The 22,609-nt window shown below is 48.9% G+C and overlaps 1 protein-coding gene across 4 annotated transcripts in view; it reads left to right on the forward strand.

Annotated features, from left to right (window-relative positions):
- The window catches only part of CAMKK2 (calcium/calmodulin dependent protein kinase kinase 2), a 47,547-nt gene continuing 24,938 nt past the window's right edge, over window positions 1-22,609 (forward strand). For 2 of the 4 annotated variants that reach the window (XM_060612247.3, XM_060612249.3), the window contains exons 1-6: window positions 1-126; window positions 15,029-15,522; window positions 19,599-19,646; window positions 20,323-20,376; window positions 21,103-21,154; window positions 21,515-21,648. In XM_060612247.3, the coding sequence (XP_060468230.1) occupies window positions 15,070-15,522; window positions 19,599-19,646; window positions 20,323-20,376; window positions 21,103-21,154; window positions 21,515-21,648 (741 nt within the window). In that variant the 5' untranslated portion in view covers window positions 1-126; window positions 15,029-15,069. The remainder of the gene's footprint in view (window positions 127-15,028; window positions 15,523-19,598; window positions 19,647-20,322; window positions 20,377-21,102; window positions 21,155-21,514; window positions 21,649-22,609) is intronic. The other 2 variants (XM_060612244.3, XM_060612248.3) reach the window with 1 other exon arrangement.

Here is a 22,609-nt window from a genome sequence, read left to right on the forward strand (position 1 = left end):
GCTCCTCCCGTCCCCGCCCCCTGCGCGCCCGCCGGGGCCGCGGAGTGGAGCGCGTGGCCGCGCCGAGACCAGCGGAGCCGAGCCGGGGGCGCAGAGCGCGGGAGGCGGCGGCGGCGCGGAGCCCAGGTGAGCTGACGGGAGCGGGGCCGCGGGTCGGGGCCGCAGCGCCGCAGTCCCGGGCGCCCTCGCCTCCTAGGGGCTGGGGGCCGCTGCCGGGATTGCAGACAAAGCCCAGAGGCCGGCCCCAGGTTCCCTCCACCGAAAGGACCCCACGTGCGCCGCCCCACGCCCCGCCACGTGGGGGGACCCGGCCCCCCGGCGCCCCTTCCCCCCGCGTCCTCGGGGCGCCCGGGGCCTCGGGGTAGCCTCCTCGGCTGGGCCGCGCCCGGCCGGGGGTGGCAGGGGCGGTCCCGGAGTTTGGAACCCGTGTATCACCCGCGGCCGGGGCCGTCAAGGATCTTGGAGGCGGCCTAGGCCCACCCCCTCGCGTTTGACAGGTGGGGAAAGCTACAGAGCGCAGGAGAGCAGAGGGCCGACGGACTTTGAGCACCCCACCCCCGCACCCCGCTTGTCTTGGGGGCAAGCCCAGGCCCTGGTAGGTTGGACACCAGGCGGCAGGACCCTGGATCAGCAGTTGCGGGGCCTGGGGACCTTTGCCTCTCTTAGTCGGCCCTTTGCCTCCGCCCTCCGGAACCGCGCTGGCTCGGTCCTTTTGACCTAAATTTACCTCGGGACCGCAGCACTCAGTGAGTGCAGAGAGGTGCCTTCACCGGCACCCTCTGCTTGACTCCTGGGGACGCGGGGATTCTGGGCCCAGCCCCGCTTAGCATTGGGTCTTGGTTCCTGGAGCCCTCGCAGGCTCCCCCCACTCTCTGCACTGCCCAGTTTGGGAAGCGGGGTGTTTTCACAGCTCTGCCAGCCGCTCTGCTGCTTGCACTTGGCGCTGAGGAGGTTGCACCTTATCCCCTCCTGTCTCCCCCAGAAGGTTGGTCGGAGAGGGATGGCATCCGTGTGGCGGGGAGCTCAGAGAGGGCTCGCTGGCCTGGCGTGGGACTTCTAGTGTCCACTTCCTTAGGGGCAACTTTTATCTTCCTCACTCTGGGAGTCCCCACAGCCCTAGAGATAGAAACTTCACGTGCCCTAGAGTGGTACTGTCGTTTACCACATCCCCTCCCCTGGCTCTGCCCCCGGGGGGAGAGGGAAGAGAGAGTTCTCCATCCCCATTGGCTCCCTTGTTCTCAGGGGGAGGTAGGGCAACCTGGGGAGGGCTTTGGGGACGTTAGCCCCCCTCCTCCCAAACCACCCCACAGAAACATGCAATTTAAGAATTAACTGGGTGCATGCTATGCAAATACAGCTTCATGGTGAGCCTTCGAATCTCCTTCCAGATTGCTCATCATAAACCCTTCTGACATAGGGAAACAGCTACTGGTAGTGAGAGCACAGTGTATTTTTGTAATAAAAAGTAATAGCCATCATTTGATGAGTCCCTAAATACTGTGCTGTGTGTTACATGCATCCTCTCATTTCCTACCAACATCCTAGAGGAAGAGATTTTTTATTCCCATTGTAGAGATGAGGAGATTGAAGGGTGGAAACAATCCTGCAGCATTGCTGGGAGTTAGCCTCATTTTATAGAGGGGTCAGAGGGGTTAAGTAACTGGCCCTGGGGGTCACACAGCCAACCCGGGTATGTCAGGCCCTAGAGCCCGCTCGTTTTAGAGCAGAGTCCCTTGCAAAGTCCCTCAGCTTTTTGACAGGCCCAGAATTGTTTACTAAACCAGTCTATGTGGACACAGATCTAAGCAGGCATGGTGCTGACTGGGCTTGCCCTTGCTCCCAAGTTGTGAGTGGGCCAGAAGCCAAACATATTCCTAATACCTTTGTTCCCATCGGGGTGGTCCTACCTTCCTGGCAAGAGTTTGGAAAAGTGTCTGGTGACTTTGGTTGTCAAAATGATGCTGAGCACTTCTGGCTTTGGTAGGTGGGAGCCAGGGATTCAAAATGTCCGGCAAGCAGGCCAGATCCATGCCAGGCGTAAAGAATTGTCCTGCCCTGAATGCCGGGAGCATCCCTGTTGAGAATCACCAGGAGGAATAAGTGTGGTGGCAATGAAGGAAGCAGATGGCAGTGGAGGTTCTGGTGAAATCTCTTCTGGCTGGTATGAATCCAGGAGGCTCCCAGAAAGGGGTGTCCTTTGTGCTCAGCCTTGAGTGATGGGCTTAAAAACAAACAAACAAAAAAACAGATTGGATGGGAGTAGGAGGGGAGGGATCTCACCTAGCAGAGGGAACTTTCTGCAGTAACCCAGAGTTCTCTCCTTGAGAATGTCAACTTGGAACCAAGATGGGCTACAAGGTGGGGAGACAGTACTCTCAGGAAGGGATGGACTGGGTGGGGCAGGCCAGGCCTATTTTGGCTCAGATTTTAACATGGGTCACAGAGTCGTCCTCACCCCATCATGAACCCATTTAATGGAAGGGCTCAGAGAGATAAAATACGGTAACTTGGTTAGGGTCGCTTAGAACCTTCCTCTCCCTGGTGGGCTGCCTCCCAGTGGCTATGGGAAGCAGAGAGCTCCCATATCCTTTCCCAATCCTGGAGACTTGGGACAAATGCTGTTTCAGATTTTCCTTTGGGTCAGAGGGCCTTGTGTTGCTATTTTCCCCTAGATGTTTTGCTTTTCCAGTTAGCTCCTCCCTCTTGGGTTACAGGGCCCGGGTGTGGGGTTCAGGCATGCCTGGCTCCGCAGTGCTGCAACGGCCTTCTCCCTCATTTCTGGTCTTCTTTCCTGGAAGTTAAGGAAATTGCGTCTCTCTTTTGGAATGGCCTTTTTTTCTTTCAGGCTGTGCTTGTCGCCTTCTTGGCCTGTTAATAATAGGAGACCTTTTGTGTCTGGCTTCTTTTTCGTGGAACATAATGTTTTCAAGGTTCATCCATGCTGTAGACTCTGTCAGTGCTTCCTTTCTATGGCTGAGTAATATTCCCTTGTATGGATAGACCCCATTTTGTTTATCCTTTCATCGGTTGGTGGATATTTGGGTTGTTTCCAACACAAGGGTTTCTTAAGGCCACTTTGTGCATTCCTCTGCCTTCTCAGCCCCCAATTAATAAACCTCTGGGCATAAGACATTATTGTGTCTCTCTGTTTGCAGGAAGAGGGTCATGGAAGGAAGGGTTTCTGAAATCAGTTGGGGAACAGCTTCCTGGAATAGGGTTTTCAGAACTCCCTGCGTCTCGCTCGCCCCCCTCCACAAGAATCCTGCTTCCTCCCAAAGCTCAGTGCCTCCAGGGTCAGTGCACAGGTGTGACGCATGTGATCTTAAGGGAGAGTGTGGATTTCATTCAGTTCCATTCTCTTCAGTCGCGATGATTTGTTAAATGTAGGTCCCCATGTCATCTTATCGGTATGTATTTTGTGAGACTTTTTCTAGGTAAGGTAATCCACAAAGCAGAGAAAGCCTCACCAGACAGATGGAGCCCTAACCCTGTGGCCGGGCATGGAGTCAGCTCAGTCTCCCGACAGCTTGGCCAGAAATGCCCACCACGGAAATTGGAAATCTAGCAAAAACCAAGCTGGGAGGAAGCCCAGAAAAGACTAGCCCCTCAGCCTTTCCCTGTTTGATAGCTGAGTAGGAGTGCAAAGAGGAGGAGAGAACACGGTCTTTGGGGGGGTTAACTGTGAGCTGGCTTTCACATAGAAGATGGACACCATAGCTACCCTCTAGTTAGGTCACAGCGGCTCCATTTTACAGATGAGAAAATCAAGGCCCAAGCCCCTGGGATCTGTATAGTTAGTTTCCTGACATACCTTTTAATATAATATGCTGGCGGACGATGCCCATTTTCTCATGGAATGGAATCCCCCTTTTCCAGGAGGGTATGGTTTTGCTCTCTGAAAAAATAAGGTTTTAAGTGATTATTTTTTCTTTCTTCCCTGATTGGATCCCTTCCTCAACACAACCCAAATCTGGCATATTTCAAAGGAGGTGGGTGCCGTTGCTCCTCCGAAGATCTCTGGCTCCGGCATTCCTTGCTGGGGATGTTAGTGACCAAAATGGGGAAAGAGTGATTTCAGGCGTCAGTGTTTTCCATTTCTGTCGTGTTGGTAGTGGTGCTGCTGAACTTTTTTCTTCAATTATGAAACATGTTAAGCATAGAGAAAAGCCAAGTTTTGTTTTGTTTTGTGTTTTTGACTGCCTCGTGTTTTTGGAAGGCTGGATGGAAACAGGGCAGAGCAGGGCGCCGCGTTTCACTTAGCGCTGGCTCTGGAACTTTGATGATATTTCACTGAACTGAACCTACACTTTTGGGGGAGGGGGGTTGGTGACAAGCCCTGTCCTGGGAGCTGAGGGACGCTGGGACTTGGTCCCTGTCCCCAGAGAGCTCCCAGGTGAGTGATCTGTGAACTCTCTGGGAGTGCTTTGGAAAAGATAAATAATTCTAGCATTTTCCCTTTTGAAAAGGAGAGCAAGAAAATTCCAAGAGTCTGTTGTACCCCCACCCCCACCCCATCCTGAAAGCTGCTGAGCAACTATTTTTATGTTGTCTCTTTTTATCCTGTTGGCTTCTGTAAATAGTTGAGAGATGGCAGTTGCAGAGATAAAAATGCTAATTCCAACCTGGAGAGGAGAGAGGATGGTCCCCCAAGAAAATGCCCCCTCATCCCTCCCCAGGCCAAGGCCTTGCCCCTCTGCCTACATGGGCATGAGGTAGGAGGTGAGTGGATGGGGGAAGGGGCATCATGGGTGGTGCTAGAGATAAGCCTCTGCTAGAGTAGTTTAAATGGAGAACTAGTGGTTTGGGTGGGGGCAGGGTGTGGAAGAAAGAACACCTCCCTCATGGGTTTTTAAAGGTGCATTGGGATTTTGCCTTTGAGGCTTCTGATGGAAAGAGAGTTTATTTAGATTCATCCCAGACAATTCCCCTGTCTTCTGTGTCCAGGTGTGGGGGACAGGGTTGGTCCCTCAGAGGCAGAGCCAGCTCCCAGCCCCTCCTTGCCCCTACTAGCTGGGGTTGCTTTGTGCTGGAGGCTGCGGAGGGAGGGAACTAGATTTAGCATCACCTCCAAACAGCAGGGAAGAGGGAGGGGGGAGGAGCCCTGTGGGTGGGCAAGGCAGGGGTGCTTGTGGGTTCTGAGCTGGCCCCTTCCATCTCCTGCTTGCCAAGCTGCAGAATGTTGGAGTCCAGGTCTTTTCCTTTTCATTACAAACTGAAATTCCGGTTGTTTGCCTGTCTCTTCCTTTGGTTCAGTGAAAGATGCCGTAGGAGAGGAGGAAAGAAGTAAATGGCTCCTACCTCCCTTTGCCAAATACCCCCAACACCCACTCCACACTCACCTACCCGGTTGCCCTTCCTGGCTCTTCAAGGTGGGGACCACCAGTGTGCACCTGGCTGTGTGATCCCAGCCACTCTCCACCAATCAGTAGCCTCAAAGGAAGACACCTGAGCTTCTTGCTCTGTAAGCATCCTGGCCCCCAGGGCACACGGGGCTGCAGGGGTCAGGACTCCTGGTTTTCTAGCCCTGGAGACCCGCTGGGCTGCCTCGTGGAGGTCGCCTCACCTCCCTGGGTCTGAGGGACTCCATCTGCAGCCCTTCACGCTGATGATGAAAGCCTTGGGAGTGTGCGCAAATTGTTTTGACATACGGAAGCAAGGACGCAAAGTTGTATGCACACTTTAATTTACATCTTGCAAAAAGGGATGTATGTGGACAAGAGTTAGAGGAGAAGATGCAAAGAATAAAGTTAGCATGGTGGGATTAGAGATAAAAATTTTTGTTTTAATATAAATTCAGGCCAGTTGAGGGGCTTGAACTTGCTAGCCATAGAATGCTTTCTTGGCAATAGCCTCAGTGTAGGGAGCATTTGCTGTGTGCAGGAGAAGGGACGTGCACTTGATCACCATGCCCCACCTCTCCAGGAGCCTCTGGTTTCACACCTGTGCTCTCCCAAAAGCACTGTTTGATTGTGGGCAAGTCACTTGGACTCTCTGCCTCAGTTTCCTCACCAGTGAAATAAGCATGATACCTGGACATGACTCCTAATGTTGTTGTGACAGTTAGATGACATGATACATGCAAAGTGCTTAGAATAGTGCCTGCCACTTGGCAAGCACTACAGGTGCCTGGCTCCCATCTAAAGCTGCCATGGCCGCTGCTACAGTGATACATTTCTTGTACTGAAGGTGCTGGTCACTTTCTTTCCTTTGCTCTGTCCTATTTATCGGCCCTTCCTTTCCCCATCCTTGATTTTTTTATTTAAGGTTAGAGAGAGAAAAAAAAGACTTTGGAAGTTCTGGTTTCTGCCTGACTGTCAAGGTGAAGGCTATCTGGGTTACCAGGGAACCTGCAGCTGCCTGGTGGTTTGGCCTGGTTGAGAGCCTTAAGGTGTAGGCAACTGTTGATCTGTCAAGAAGCTTAGTGGGGAAGCTTTTCTGTCAATCAGCTCTGGGTTGTCTATCAGGCAAGACCCTTGGTTGTAAGTGACAGAAGACCAGTCACAAACTAACAAGCAAAAATAGGTATTGGCTCATGTAGTTAAAAGCTTCTGGTATCTATGGACTTCAGGCATGGCTGGATCCAGGTACCCATACAATGTCTCCAGCTTCAGTTCTTCTCTGTCACCTCTCTTCTCTCTCTGTTGACTTTATTCTAAGCCAGGGTTCTCCCCAGCCCCTGATAACTCTAGAAATCCATCCTTCTTGCTCCAAGTACCATAGAAAGAGACCTTTGCAATACTTCTGCCAAACCCTAGAATAAGACTTGGTAGTCTGACTTAAGTCACACACCTACTCTTGAATCAAATCACTTGACCAGAGAAATTCACGCCTGATTGAGCAGACTTAAGTTATATGGGAACCCCTGAAGTTGATGGTACAGACAGCTACATGGAATCACCTTTCACAAGAAAGAGTGGTTTCCCAGATGTAAATCAGGCTGCTGCTATAAACTAAAGGAACATGGATAGATTTAAGCCAAGTAAAGAAAACTTCTGAGCAGACTTGGGATGAGTGATACAAGCAACGGCCTCTAGCCAATATTTACTATATTTACTAGCCAATATTTACTGAGTGCCAACAGTGTTCTGGAAAGTTCTAGGTCCTAGAGTTGAGGAGTAAACAAGAAAGGCAAAGCCTTGGCACCTAGAAGTTAAGTCAGGTTGCTGTCTCCATTCCCAAATCCTATGCATTTCTTTTCTGATCACCCTAAGACCCCATGTCTTTGTACCCCTCTCGAGCAGGTGGAGGTTTTGGAAGTCAGAGGAATGGGCTGTCTGCTCCCCTTTGTTAGAGATTTTGCTCAGCCTGGACTTTATTCAGGATGCAACATGTGGACATTGCAGGGCTGTACTTGCAATTTTTAGCCCCTTCTTGAAAAACGCAGACCAATTTTAGCTTTTCCTGGAACCACCGCTTAACTTTGGGCAAATCAGTAAATCTTTCTGGACGTTCATTTTCTCATTGGTGAAATGAAATGGTTGGAGCAGGTGACCACCGACGTGTGCCCTAATTTAGCGCTGTCATCTGATGCATCTCCCAGCAGGGCCTGTAGGGGTGAGATGTGGAAAAGGGGGAGGGGGCGTGTGACAGGCACTCAGCCTGTCCTGGGTGTTGAGGAGGCAAGGGGAAAGTGGTGAGGACTGACCTTATCTCCTGTCCAAAGCTGCAGTGAGTTGTTGCCAGGAGAGAATATGGACCCAGTGCTATCAGAATGTCCAGTACTTTAAGAGACTCTGGAAATTATGACTTTTATCTGAAATGTGCCGGCTTTGAAATGTTGACATCTCATTCAAATAGTTTTAGACACAGGGTAGGCCAAGCAAAATCGGTTGGTGGCCAGATGTCACCCGAGAGTCACCATTTGCCACCTCTTTGCTCTAAGGACTGTGACGGGCACCGGGTCTGTGCACGCTAACACCAGCATTATCCTTCCTGCCGTCTGCCAAGGGAGGGCCTTTGTCTTCTGGGGAGACAGTTTTAGTGCTTCCAAACTAAGGAGTGCTGAGGGAGATACATTGCTAAGAGTTGGTGTTACCGAATTGATAAGACTGTTTGGCTGGGCCAAGGCCCGAATCTGGAATATTCCTGCTGGCATCAAACCTTAGCGCTGTGTTGGCCAGTCCAGCTGAGCCTCCCAGGTCTCGCGCTCGTGTGTTGGGAAACTCTTCTGAATCCGTGGCCTCTGAGGCAGTGGGCTTCCCTGGGTAGGTGGGAGCTGCCTTAGTTGGCTAGGGCTGCTGTGAGGGAGGATACAGCCTGGGGGGCTTCAAGAGCAGAACTGCATTGTGTCACAGTTCTGGAGGCCAGAAGTCCTAGATCAAGGTGCCGGGAGGGAGAATCTGTTCCATGTCTCTCTCTGGTGGCTTGCTGGTGATCTTTGGCCTTCCTTGGCTTGAACGTGCGTCCGCCTTCATGTTCTCATGGGGTTCTCCCCTGTGTGGCCCTAGGTCCAAATTCTCCCCTTTTTATAAGGACACTGGTTATATTCGAGTAGGACCCACCCTAGTGACCTCATTTTAACTTGATAACCTTTGTGAAGACCCTGTCTCCAAATTAAGTTACATTCTGAGGTCCTGGGGTTAGAACTCCAGCATATCTTTTTCGAGGGCACAGTTCAATCTATAACAGGTGCCTAATGGGGTCCCTGTGACCTTGCCCTGGGCTGCCCTTTGTGTTCTCCATCAGCTGCCTATAAAGTTCTTGTCTCCAGCCCCTCCAGCTTCCTTTCCACAGCCCCTGCATGCACTCGCACGCACACTCATGCTCACACCGGCCTCCAGTTCCAGGAGGGGTGGGGTGGTGTTTCTGTTCCTCAGCCCTCCCACGCCTTTACTGCCTTGGGGACTTCTCAGAGCTCACTCCTCCTGGAGCAAGTTCCTGCCCCCTCACCACCTACTCACCCTGTGGGTCTCAGCCTAAATATAATTTCCCCAAGCAAGGCCTTCCTTGACCCGCCCCCCCATTCTGTTCTGTTCTCTTTTGTCTTGGTTTCTCCCCGCTTGTACTTATATAGTCATTTGTGCTTTTAAGAAATCACATCTGTTTTGTTTATCCACCGCATAGTAGGTCCTCAGTAATTACTTGAAAGAACAAATGGGTGAGTGAATTTCCTTTAGGACTTCCCTGGGCCTCAGCTTCCCCACGTAAGAGAGGAGGTGGCTGGCCAAGCCTGTTATCTCAGGGAGGACATCATTGCTGGCCTTGGCCAAGGCATCCTTACAGCTATTTGGTGCCCCCATGTTGTCCCATGGTGCCCGGAACCGTGTAGGCTGTGTCTCAGATTGGGGCACACGTCCCTGGCACACTGGCTACTTGCTATCCCGGGCTCTGTGGTGGCTCCGTATTTGGTGAGCAGGCGCAGGTTGGAAACGACCCCCAGGAAATGAGGGCACGCTTCCAAGAGGCCAGGGCCACTGGGCTTCCTGGCAGAGGAAGCAGTGCTTCCCTTCACCCTGGCCCGGAGCCTGGTCCATCTGCTTCGGGAAGTGGCTGGTGGCTCTGAGTCACCCAGTGAGAGGTGGGGGAGCTTGCCACCGCCAGCCCTGGGGAGATGGGGAGGCCTTCGAGGGCAGGGAGAGAGGACCCAGGTTTGGGGCCGGAGGCTCCAGGGAGAGGACTCTTAGCATTTAGTCAAACCCAAGGAGCTTTGCAGAAAGGTCCTCTTATTCTGCTCCCCCCCACCCCCAAATACCTTGCTTAGCAGTCCCTCCCTGGCAGAGAGCCTGGGGGGATCAAATGAACCAGGCTGAGCCCTGCTTGGTGCAAGGTAAATGCTCAGTTGGATGTTAGCTATTGCTGTTGTTATGCAAACCATTGTCTTTGTATGATTTTTTTCTCCTGGGCAGAAAACATGTTTTTTTTTTTTTTATTTTAAGTTTATTTATTTATTTTGAGAGAGAAAGAGAGAGCACAAGCAGGTGAGAGGGGCAGAGAGGAGCGAAAGAATCCCAAGCAGTCTCTGCACCATCAGCAAAGAGCCTGAGGCAGGGCTCTAACTCACAAACTGTGAGATCGTGACCTGAGCTGAAATCAAGAGTGGGTTGCTTAACCAAGTGAGGCACCCAGGCTCCGCTGCCCTGGGCAGAGTGTTGATAGGTTTCATCAGATCCTTATAGAGCCTGTGCCCTTGTAGAATCTGTGTCCCCAAAGCTGGTCAAAGCCAGACTCTAGGGGTCAGTGGTAGAAAATGACCCTCCTCAGGGTGAATGACCGGCTTGCTTATCAGGCCTTGCTGCAGACGGGGGTGGGGGAGGGTGGGGGGAGGTGGGGGGGGTGGGGCTCCAGGTGGCCTCCAGGCCCTGAGGTCTGGGCTCTCCTTCCTGAGACCCAGACACACCTGCCCCTGCAGCACAGAGGCCCCCATCTCCATCTCAGCTGGAGCATTTCTCCTCTCCTGCCTCCTCCAGACCTCAAGGGCCAAGGCCCTGTCCAGACGCCAGTTTGTCAAGGAGACTGATTAAAAGCAGCTTTGCTGGGGGCAGATGGCTTGGTGTCCTTGGCCTGAAGTGAAGATCGATAAGCAATTGTTTTTCTCTTGGCAAGAAAAAAATTCTCCATTAACTTTCTTAGGTGCTGCCAGACCAGTTTTCTTTTCAGGAACGCTGCAGTCCTATCAGAGGTGGTTCTGGGAGGGAAGACAGGTCACTGGTGCTGCTCTGCTCCCCTGCCCTGGGAGGGCTGTGGAACCCACACAAGAGCAGGCTGGCTCAATTGGACGTCAGTAGCTCTTCGGAACATTCTGGAACACGGCTGGCAAAACCCAGCCTCGTAGGCATTCAATAGGTAATTGAAAGAATAGCTTTTTGAGCACTTAACCAGGTACCAGACATGATACTGAGTGCTAGCTATTTAATCCTGATGACTAATGGGTTACCTCCCATTTTATAGATAAGAAAACTGAGGCTGAGGTGGGGCTAAGTCATTTGTGTGTGGTGAGCCTAGGCAGTTGAACTTCAAAGGCCCTGCTTTTCTTTTCCTGGAGAATACTCAACATAACAAGCTGGACCGCAGAGAACCTTGAAGTTGTGTTGGATTCTTTCACTGATAGGGAAGCCGTGGCAGGAACACAGTTAATGATTTCTTTCTCAGACACAGTAAGGATGGGATAGAAGAACAGGAGTGGGACCAGCTGCCCCCTCCCCCTGCCTCAGCCCTCTAGGTTTATTATCCCAACTCCTATCATGGTCACAGCTGTCCTCTTTTAAGAATTCATCTCAGAAGAGTTACTATTTGTCCATGGTACCCAGTGGAAAGTTAGTCCTTCCCACCCTGTCCCCTTGCTTCTGCAAACTAGTCATTTTCTCTTGAGGCCACTGTTAACCGTTTTCGTATATACCTTTCCAGAAATATGCTGTTGCATATACAGTGATTTTCACACGTATGGCCTTTTTCCTGTTACGTCAAAATAGCAGCATACTAATGCTTTGGTTTTTTTTTCCGTGTGACAGTGCGTCATGGAGCTAATTCATATTAGGCTGTGTAGAGTTACCTCTTTTAATTAAAAAACATTTTTTTTAACATTTTTGAGAGAGAGAGAGAGAGACAGAGCATGAGTGGGGGAGGGGCAGAGAGAGAGGGAGACACAGAACCAAAGCAGGCTGCAGGCTCTGAGCTGTCAGCATAGAGCCCGATGAGGGACTTGAACTCATGAACCGTGAGATTATGACCTGAGTCAAAGTTGATGCTTAACCGACTGAGTCACCCAGGTGCCCCAAGAGTCACCTCTTGTAAAATAAACTCATGTTTTCTCTGGGGATACATGTACCTCATCTTTTTTACTCAGTCCCCTGTGGATGGTCATTTCAAATCATACTGCCACAAGAAATCACTTTTTACATGTGTGAGGTTGTCTGTAGGGTAAATACTCAGGTGAGGAATTGCTAAGTCCAAGGTATATTCATTTGGAGTTTTGTTAGATATTGGTGAATTTCCATTTTTTTTTTTTTTTTTGTTTATTGTTTATTTTTGAGAGAGTGAGAGAGGGAGTGAGAGGGAGCGAGCGTGGGGGGGGGGGAGGGGCAGAGGGGAGGAGGACAGTGGATCCAAAGTGGGCCCCACGCTGACAGCAGGGAGCCTGATGCGATGTGGGTCTCAAACTCCCGAACCCGTGAGATCCTGACCTGAGCCGAAGTTGGATGCTTAACCTACTGAGCCACCCAGGTGCCCTAGTGAATTTCCTTTCATAAGGGTGCCCAATTCATACTCTCTGTAGCCTCACCAAAATAGTGCTATTATTACATTTTCTGTCTTTGCCAATCTGATAGATGGAAAAAGTAGTAATTCCTTATAGTTTTATTATTAAAAATTTTCTTAATTTTGGTAAAATATACATAAAATAAAAATTTACCATTTTAACCATTGTTAGGTGTACAATTCAGTGGCATTAATTGCATTCACAGTGTTGAGAGACCATCGCCACTATCTATTTCCAGAACGTTTTCATCACTCCAAACTGAGGCTCTGTACCCCTTAAACAATGACTCCCTGTTCCCCTTTTCCCAGTTCCTGGTAACCTTTATTTTCTGTCTGTATGATTTTGTCTATTTTAGGTACCTCATAGAATTGCAGTCATAGAGTATTTGTCTTTTAATATTTGGTGTGTTTCACTTAGCATGTTTTCAGAGTTCACCCATAGGATAGCATGTGTCAGAACTTAATTCCTTTTTACGGCCGAATCATATTCCATTTTATGGATAGAACACATTCTGTTTATCCATTCACAGTAGATGGACACTTGGGTTGTTTCCACCCTTTGACTATTGTGAACAGTGCTGTCATAAGCAAGAGTATATATGTATCTGTTTGGATCCCTGCTCTTAATTCTTTTGGGTATATACCTGGGAGAGGAATTGCTGGATCATATGGTAATTCTACAATTAATGTTTTGAGGACCCATCAAACCATTTCATTGTAGTTTAAATTTGCACTTCTCTTACTATAACTAAGGCTGAGCATCTTGTCATATGATGGGTTTCTTGGTTGATCTTTTACCGTGAACTCTGTTCATAAATTGTACCTGTGTCTGGGCTGGGCCACTGCAGTGATTTTGTTAATGCTTTTCCCATTGGTCTTTCCCCTGCTCCACAGGGGTAGGGACCCCATCTGCTTGCATTACTGTCCAGATTGCCTGACACAGAAGCTGTTCCATAAATACTTCTTACAGGACTATCGTAAGAGGGCAAGTGGCATTTTTCAGCCTCTCATCCACCTCCTCCACTCCCATCTACACCTTCCTCTCTATCCCCTCACTGCCACCCACTGTCATCAAGAGATATCCTTTCATTCATTCATACAATTTCTCTGCTCAGCACCACTGTTTGCCTGACATCTTCGTGATATGGGTGATCGATATGGAGAGCCACCACCATGAGCATCTGCGGATGTACTCCCTGAATTCTAGTGGCACCTGTGACATTTGTCCAGCAGAATTTGTCAAACACACGAACCAAAGGTTAATATTCTGTCCCGGAGACAGAAGGAATTGACAGTCTAAGGAAGTGTCAACTTTTTTTGTTCACATAATATGAACTTAACCATTTAAAAATGAACACTTCAGTGGTACTTAGAACGTTGACATTGTTGTACAGGTACCACCTCTGTTTACTTCCAGATCGTGTTCAGCGCCCCAGGAGACCCTATACCCATTTGCAGTCACTCCCGTGCTCCCCAGTACCTCCTCAGTCATAGGCAATCACTAATCTGCTTTCTGTTTCTATGGATTTACCTATTCTAGAAATTTCAAATAAAGAGGATTGTACGTATGTGACCTTTGGGGTCTGGCTTCCTTCACTTAGCATGATGTTGTCGAGGTTCATCTAGACTGTAACATGTATGAGTGTTTCATTCCTTTTATGGCTGAATCATATTCCGTTGTGTGGATAGACCACATCCTGGTTATCCATTCATCTGTTGATGGGCATGTGGTTGTTTTCCCTGTTTGGCTATCATGAATAGAGCTATTTGAGTATTTACCTAGAAACAGAATTGCTGGGTCATTGTGGTAAATGTTTAGTTTTGTGAGGAACCACCAAGCTATTTGGTGTTCTTTTTTTTTTTTTAAACACCCATCGTGGGGCTTGAACTCACAACCTGGAGATCAAGAGGAGCAAGGTCTATTGACTGAACCAGCCAGGCGCCCTGATCCTAATCTTTTGACTTCATGTTTGCCTTCTGCCTGGCAGGCACCAACTAGCAGCTGAACTAAGACAACATTAGATAGTAGATATGTTGAGCCTGGCTCCTCAGACAACATGAGCTGCCTGGCCCACTCTCTGGGGTGCCTTTCCTTCCTCTGATGTGACCTCTGACCCCTGCTCTTCAGTTGGCCCAAGGCCAGTCCACACTGGACTGCTGTGCCAGTGGGTTTTGCTTAAACAAATCCCTTTCTTTCTCTCAAGCCTCAGTTTCCCCATTTACAAAATGGGACTATAATAGCAAACATAGGGTGCTTTTGAGATTATGCAGGCGTGCTGAAGGTGTTTTGTAAACCGTAAAGTGCTGTCTGAATCATTGCCATTGTGAAGTCATACAGCCTAGACATGGTCACGAGAAGTGTTTTATTTGGCTGGTCCAGCATTTAAAAATATTTGAAATAATTGCTAATTAAAAAAAAAAAATCAAGAGACCTCACCTGATGTGTAGGTTCAGAGCTTCTCTTTCATCATCATCATCAAAAAGTGGTGGTGGTGACGGGGGCGGGGGGGGTGGGGGGGGTGGAAACTGGCAATTCTAGGCCCAGATCCAGTTTAGCAACAATTGGCTTGAGTTGAAAGTAGCTGCCAGCGCTATAGGGCGCATGCGTCCTCTGTTTTGGGGTTTTCTCCTACTTTGTTCCTCCAGGGAGGGTTTGGGATTCTTATATGTGTGAGGAGGACCTTTTCAAATAAGGAAATGTGGAGTGTGCTCCTCTGTTTAGACTCAGAGATCATATCGCATCATGTTTTGCAAGATGTCTTGAGGATGTCAGCTAGAGGCAGGAACAGACCCCCCAGCGGGGCCGCAGGGGTGCTGACCCTTCCTCTCTCTGCAGGTGGCGCTGCCGCCGGATGGGAGTGCCTGGGCCCGCGCACCATGTCATCATGCGTCTCTAGCCAGCCCAGCAGCGACCGGGCCGCCCTCCAGGATGAGCTGGGGGGCGGGGGCAGCAGCGGCAGTGAAGGCCAGAAGCCCTGTGAGGCCCTGCAGGGCCTCTCGTCCCTGAGCATCCGCCTGGGCATGGAGTCCTTCATCGTGGTCACCGAGTGTGAGCCGGGCTGCGCGGTGGACCGCGGCCTGGCCCGGGACCGGCCCCTGGAGGCCGATGGCCAAGAGGTACCCCTCCACGCCTCCGCCTCCGGGTCCCAGGCCCGGCCCCAGCTCTGCGGTCGCAAGCTCTCTCTGCAGGAGCGGTCCCAGCTGGACGCGAATGGACGCTGCGTCCACCCGGCCCTGTCCCACTCGCCTGTGGGCTCCCCGCAGTCGTCGCCGAGGCTGCCCCGGCGGCCCACGGTGGAGTCCCACCACGTCTCCATCACTGGCATGCAGGTGTGTGAGCCGGCCCAGCCGATGGGGGGGCCTCTGTTAGGTGGGGCTCCCCTAGAACACTGATTTGAGAGGTGACCCCCCCCTCCCCGTGGAGACCCAGGTGGGGGTGGGAATGAGAGTAGAAGAGAAGGGGGTCAAGAAAGGGTGCATGATGGAGTTGGTTGCCACCATGGGCAACTGGGGCTCCATCTCTGGGGGACCCTGTTAGTGTAGAAAATTCTGTACCTCAGAATTTCTGTATCCTGTTTGAGGGCCAAGGGAGCTGGACCTTTTACACTAGCTCTTGGTGAGAGCTGCTGGGGGGCAGGTGACCTGCCTTGAGAGTGGGCAGGGCAGTGGGGCCACAGAGAGTCTCTAGGGGAGACGGAGGTGCTGGTGGCTGGGAGTTGTGCGGGAGATGGGGGTGGGTGAGAGACCTCACGGCCTAGCAAAAGGCACCAGGCAGGCGCTGGGCACTGTGTGTGCATGTCTCTTCTGATTCGTACGAAAACTTCTGGGAGTTAGAACTGAGTCCCACTAGGGCTCATCTGGCCCTGCGTGATCTGCTCCTGCTCCTCCTCTCCGCCCCCCCCCCCCCCCCCCCCATCTCCTGCCTTTCTGCTGCGGACTCACAAGGCTCTGTCCACACTGCCTTCTTAGATTCCTCAGGTGTCCACACTCATTCCCTCTGTTAGGCCTTTACCCCTACTGTCCTCTCTGCTTGGAACCTCCCCACTCTTTGCAGGGTCATCTGCCTCTGACAGCCAAGTTTCAACTCAGATGTCTCCTCCTCTGAAGGGCCTCTCTGACCACCCTCTGTAAGCAGCCTCAGCCTGCCACCCCTCCCTGCCCTGTCACCCTATTGACATAGCACTCAACACCATCTGATTGTTTATGTGTCTGTTGAATTGTTTTTGGCCCGTCTCCCCAGCTAGAATGTAAGCTCAGAAGGAACAGTCCCATCTACTGTCATGTTTCCCAGCACCTAGCACAGAACCTGACACATAGTAGGAGCACAAGAATATTTGTTGAAGAAATGATTGAATTTAACTGGGAGAAGCGTGGACATTGAGAATAGCTTCCTAAAGGGGCTGATTCTGAACTATATTTTTGGAGCTAGGTAGGACTTCCATAATTGGAGATGGGTACACACAGAGAATTCACTGCAGGGGGGATGCACAGCATGAGCAGAGGCCCAGAGGTAGAAGACAGGATATGGGGGAGAGGGCAGTCAGGGGTTCAGCTAGCTGAAGAATGGGGCCCATGCGTGGAGCACCGTGGCAACAGGGCTAGACAGAGAATTTGGCTTTATTTCAGTTAGAATTGAATCAGCTTAGAGAAACAGAGACCTGCCCCCCTTCACAACAGTGGCTTTAACACAATAGGGCTTGTTTATCGTGTAAACTAAATCTGGAGGAGTGGGGACCAGTGTGGTGATTCTGTTGTCCTTAAAACCTTACTGCTGTGACTGTAGCCCTCACAGCTCCATTCCAGACAAGAAGAAGGAGCAGAGAAGAGGAAAAGGCATTTGCCTCCTAAGTCTGTCCTTTTTCTTGGAAGCTCTGCCCAACACTTCTGCCTGCCTCCTACTGGCCGTGTGGCCACCCCTAGCTGTAAGAAAGGCTGGAAAATGTAATTTTCCATCCTGGGCCATTGCCACTAAGCTATCCATTTATAAGGAAGAAAGAGGAGACTGGTATTTGGTGGGCAAGTAGGCGACTCTGCCAAGGTCAGAGGAGTGGAGTCAGAACTTGACCTTGGAAGCATCAGGAACTGATATGATCAGAGTGGAATCTAGGAAGAGGAATTCAGCAATATGTAGGGCTTGGATTAGGGGGCAGTAAGACCCCTTAGGACAGCTCTGCAGGGCCCTACTTCTGCTGGTCACATCGCTTCAGGACTCAGGGGGATGAAATCAACATTGGAGAGAAACAGTGCAACCAACCTAGTGAAGGGAGGGTTCTGTGAGCCGTGGAACACTATCCAGCAGATGAAAAGATACAGGTCTGTGTGTACACTCTGCCCTGGAACTGTCTCCAGTGATGTTGAGTGAGAAAAGAGGTTGAGAAGTGATTTAGTGTGACATCATTTTTGCCTCCCCAAAGCCCTATCCCAAAACAATGCTCTGTATTTTCAACAGGTGCACGTATGCGTGCATTTACATAGAAAAAGGCCTGGAAGTTTATACACCAAACTGACATCAAGGTTTGGGGAAAGGGTTAGAATTGGGGTGGTGGTGGGGCTCAAGGGAAGTGTTGGGCTTATTGGTAACACTTGAAGTTTTATTTTCTATTGTGTTTCTTTTCCCATTTTTACCTCTTTTTTCACTTCACATTTCCCCCCTAACTATATTGAGGTGTAACTGAAGTAAAACAAACCACATATTTCACGTGTACAATATGATCAGTTTTGATATATGCATACGTCTCTAAAAACGTCACCCCAGTCAAGATCACAGACATTTCCAGCACACCCGACAACACATCCCTCCCCGCTCTTCCCCTTTCCCAGGTCACCGCTGACCTACTTTTTATCATCATAGATTAGTTTGCAAGTTCAAGAATTTTCTGTAAGTGGAATCATTTAGTATGCACTCTTTTTTTTTTGGCTTCGCTTCTTTGATGGCATAACAATTTTGAGATTTGTCTTTATTACTGCATGCTTCCTTTTTATTGCTGCCTAGCATTCCATTGTCTGCAGTGGACCACTTTTTGTTTATCCGGTTACCTGTCAGTGGACTTTTGGGTTGTTTCCAGTATTTGACTATTACCAATAAAGCTGTTTCAAACATTTGTATGCAAGTCTGCACAGACACAAGTTTTCACATCTCTTGGATAAAGTTAGGAGCAGAATGGCTATGTCGTAGAGGAGGTGTTTGTTAAGAAACTACCCACTTGCTTTCCAAAGAGGCTGCACCATTTTAACTTCCTACTAGCAGTGTATAAAGGTTCTCCATGCCCTACATTCTGACAACATTTGGTATGGTCAGTCTTGGAGTTTAGCCAATCTAATGGGTATGGTGTTAATTTACATTTCCCCAATGAGTCATGATGTTAAGCCTCTTCTTTTTTTTTGAGCGTCTTTTCATGTGCTTACTGATCATTTGTATATCTTCTTTGGAGAACTGTCTTTTCAAGTCTTTTGCCCATTTTTGTTATTTTTTAATTAAAATTTTTTTTAATGTTTATGAAAAGCATTTTAATGTTTTTAATGTTTATTTGAGAGAGAGAGATAGAGACAGAGCATGAACAGGGGAGGGGCAGAGAGAGAGGGAGACACAGAGTCCGAAGCAGGCTCCAGGCTCCGAGCTGTCTGCACAGAGCCCAACATGGGGCTAGAATTCCCAAACAGCAAGATCATGGTCTGAGCTGAAGTCAGCCGCCCAACCGACTGAGTCACGCAGGCACCCCATGCCCATTTTTAAATTAGGGTGTTGTTATTAATGAGTTTTTTGTGCTTTTTGTACAAAAAGAATCTTTGAGAAATCTTGTTAAGAAACCATTCTCTGCCCACAGTCACTCGGATTTTCTCCACTTGTGTTACTTTGTTTATATTGGACAACATAGTCCTTATATAGGATTACTTGTTTAATTTAAAATCAATGTTTTAGGAACACCTCTTTAAAAATGTGTATTAAAAGAGTACATACTGTATGATCACATTTTAAAAAATATATATTTTTTAACATTTATTCAGTTTTGAGACACCAAGAGAGACAGAGGTTGAGTGACAGAGGGGGCAGAGAGAGAAGGAGACACAGAATCTGAAACAGGCTCCAGGCTCTGAGCTGTCAGCACAGTGCCCGATGCGGGGCTCGAACTCATGGACTGTGAGATCATGACCTGAGCCAAAGTCAGACACTTAACCGACTGAGCCACTCAGGCTCCCCATATTTTTTACAATGTACAAAATCTGTGTTGTTAAAGGGCAGGGTAGTGGTCACCCTGGAGACGGGCCAGTGTCTGAGAGATGCTTCAGGGGGTCGGGAATATTCTCTTTCTTGATTTGGGTCCTGGTTCGTGTGTTTGTTTTGTGAAAAACGTATCTAACTGCAAACTTACAATTCATATTCTGTGTGTTTCTACTTAACATTGCAGGATTGTGTACAGCTGAATCAGTACACACTGAAGGATGAAATTGGAAAGGTAAATATCCGAGGAGCCAGGCTGGTTTTCTGCATCTACCAAGGATGTCTCAGATACAGTGGAGGGAACCTGCTGGAGCTGGGAGCGGGAACGAGTCCTTGGAGGCAAAGTTGTGGGGGAGGGTTTTGTCATCACTGGTCCATCTGGTTTATTTTCTTTTTACATCAAAATATTAATGTGTTTCTACAGAAGCCCAGACAGCTTTAAGGGAATAACATATCACCAACATTAGTGGTGGTGTTTTTTTTCTCCCTGAGGTACTCTCACATCTATTTTTGCTTTTATTTCAGCCAATGGTCAGTGTTATTGCAGGGGTAAAAAACTCAAATATCAATAGAAAGTAAGTGAGTAATATAAATGAACAAAGCCTACTAGGTGTAAGGTATTAGGGAGTGGAGAGGACTATGGCAAACTGTTGACATGTGGAGGTGATTATGGGTCCAGATCTTCTGATTTTTCTCAAAAGAAGCTGAGAATCTAGATTTTTATATCTGATCTTTCTGGTTTTAAATGTTGGCAACTCACTCAAACTTTCTAAAAACTGCAGATGCAACAAAATGTAATTGCATAGCAGATTTGGTAAATTGGCTGCCGGTTTGCAGCCCCTGTATTAGGGTCCTCATTTTGCAGATCATAACTTCTGGATAGTATGTCATGGGCATCTCCCTTTATCCAGGGCTCCTATGGCGTGGTCAAGTTGGCCTACAATGAAAATGACAATACCTATTATGTAAGTATCCACGTCCCCTTCTCCATCCCTGTCCTTGTCCAAAGCAAAACCCTCCTTTCCAGAATTTAGCTTCCTGAAAGATTTTCTTCGCTATTGTCTCATTTTATCCTTAGGTTGTTTCATTTTGTGCCTTAGGAAGGAAGTGATGTTCCCATTATACAGATGGGGAAATGGGGAGGCAAAGTGATCGGCTCGGAAAGAAAATGGATAAATTCAGCAAATGTCTCCTGTTCTTACTCTGAGCTACCATTTCTACATCCTTCACAGCACCAATCACCAGGTGGTAGTGAGGCAAATTGCCCTTGTTTGCCTTTGGAAGTCAGTCCAACTTGGGTTCAAATTCTGGCTCTCCCATTTGCCAGCTGTGTGTCCTTGGCCAAGTGACATCACACCCGAGCCTCAGTTTCCCCATGTGTAAAATAGCCAGTCTCTCGTCCATCACTCCAGCTGACTCATGTCTTGATTTAGTTGTAGCGAGTCCCAAGGCTCATGGTCCCAGTCAGGAGAGCTAACCTGGAGCCTTGGAAGCACTCTCAGGGCTGAAGGGACCCTGGCAGTTCAGTTTCCAGCCTGCAGCTGCTTGACCCACTCCAATGACGAGGCACTCACTACATCGTCCTGAGGCCACCAGGGCACCAAGAGCTTCGGCAGGCCTAGGAGTGGAAGGAGCTCTCTCTCTCCCTTCCTCCCCATTTTAACCAAGATATGGGGTCTTGTCTTTCACAGGCGATGAAGGTGTTGTCCAAAAAGAAGCTGATCCGACAGGCAGGCTTTCCACGTGAGTTTGGGGGGCCAGGCCTTTGTTCTTAGGTGCGGGGCTGGGGCAAGACAGAGAAGATCCCATTGAATGGTGTCCCCTACAGAGAGTGCCCAGGTAGATGCCCCAAAGACTCCTGTCACTGGGGCATGGGGCAGGAAGGAGGGTATTAACAGAAGGTTGAACAGGGGGCTGGGTCTCCATCCTCACTGATTTCCAGCAGCAGAGGAGACAGATGACAAGCAGGCTCCTTAAGGCCCCTGGGGACATCAGCCACTCCATCCCTGCCAAAACCCCCCCTACCCCCGACTTGGGTTGCCCCCTCTTCAGCTGCCATCTGCAGGGAAAAAGCTGTTTGCCCTGACCCTGTGTCTCCTCCAGGTCGCCCCCCGCCCCGAGGCACCCGGCCAGCTCCGGGAGGCTGCATCCAGCCTAGGGGCCCCATTGAGCAGGTGTACCAGGAAATCGCCATCCTCAAGAAGCTGGACCACCCCAATGTGGTAAAGCTGGTAGAGGTGAGCTGGGCGGCCAGGGAGGAGGGAGGCAGGGATAGTGATGGTCCAGTCTCGGCTCTGTTATTACCCACATGACACACCACTAGTTTCTAGGGAGAGCCGCTCCACGTTAAACAGCTTATTGCAAGGCTGGGTACTAGTTATTGCTCCCGACTCCTTGACTGCTGTTCTTTCATGTTATTCTCACCCTTTCCTAAGACTATTTATTACTTCCATTTTATAGATAAAGGAATTGAGGGTCAGAACGATACTGAAACTTGCCCATTACCCATTTCTGTCTCTTTATTTATATATATAGATATAGATATAATATATATATGTTATATCTGTATCTTACACGCCTGTATTTCTATCTATATTTATATATATTATAATATACTATATATATATAAGTATACTGTATATATATATAATATTAGCACAAAAGCAACCCTATACATGTAAACAAATGGATGTGGCTGTGTTCCAATAAAACTTTATTTACAAAAACAGGCAGAGGCAGAGGGCCAGATTTGGCTTGCATGCTATATTTGCCATCTTCTGTTCTAGATCAGTAGTTCTCAAAGATTTTGGTCTTAGGATTCCTGTATGTTCTTCAAAATTATTGAAGACCCCAAAAAAGTTTTGCTTATGTGGGTTGTATTTATTATTATTTGCCACATCAGAATTAAAACTGAGAAGTTTACAAATTATTTATTAATTCATTTAAAAACAACAATAATCCCATTATGTAGCAATATATTTTTATGAAAAGTAACTATATTTTCTGGAAAACTGTGGTGAGAAGAGTGGCATAGTTCTACATTTTTGCAAAGTTTTGTTGTTTATGTGTGGCTTAATAGAAGATGGTTGGATTCTCATATCTGCTTCTGCATTCAGCCTCTTGTGACCTCGCCTGTGATGTGGTTTCTGGTTTCTCTACTAATAGAGAATGAGAGTGGAAAGGGCAAATATTATCTTA

The sequence above is a fragment of the Panthera onca genome, chromosome D3 (assembly GCF_046562875.1).
Source record: "Panthera onca isolate mPanOnc1 chromosome D3, mPanOnc1 haplotype 2, whole genome shotgun sequence".
NCBI classification, from domain to species: Eukaryota; Metazoa; Chordata; class Mammalia; order Carnivora; family Felidae; genus Panthera; species Panthera onca.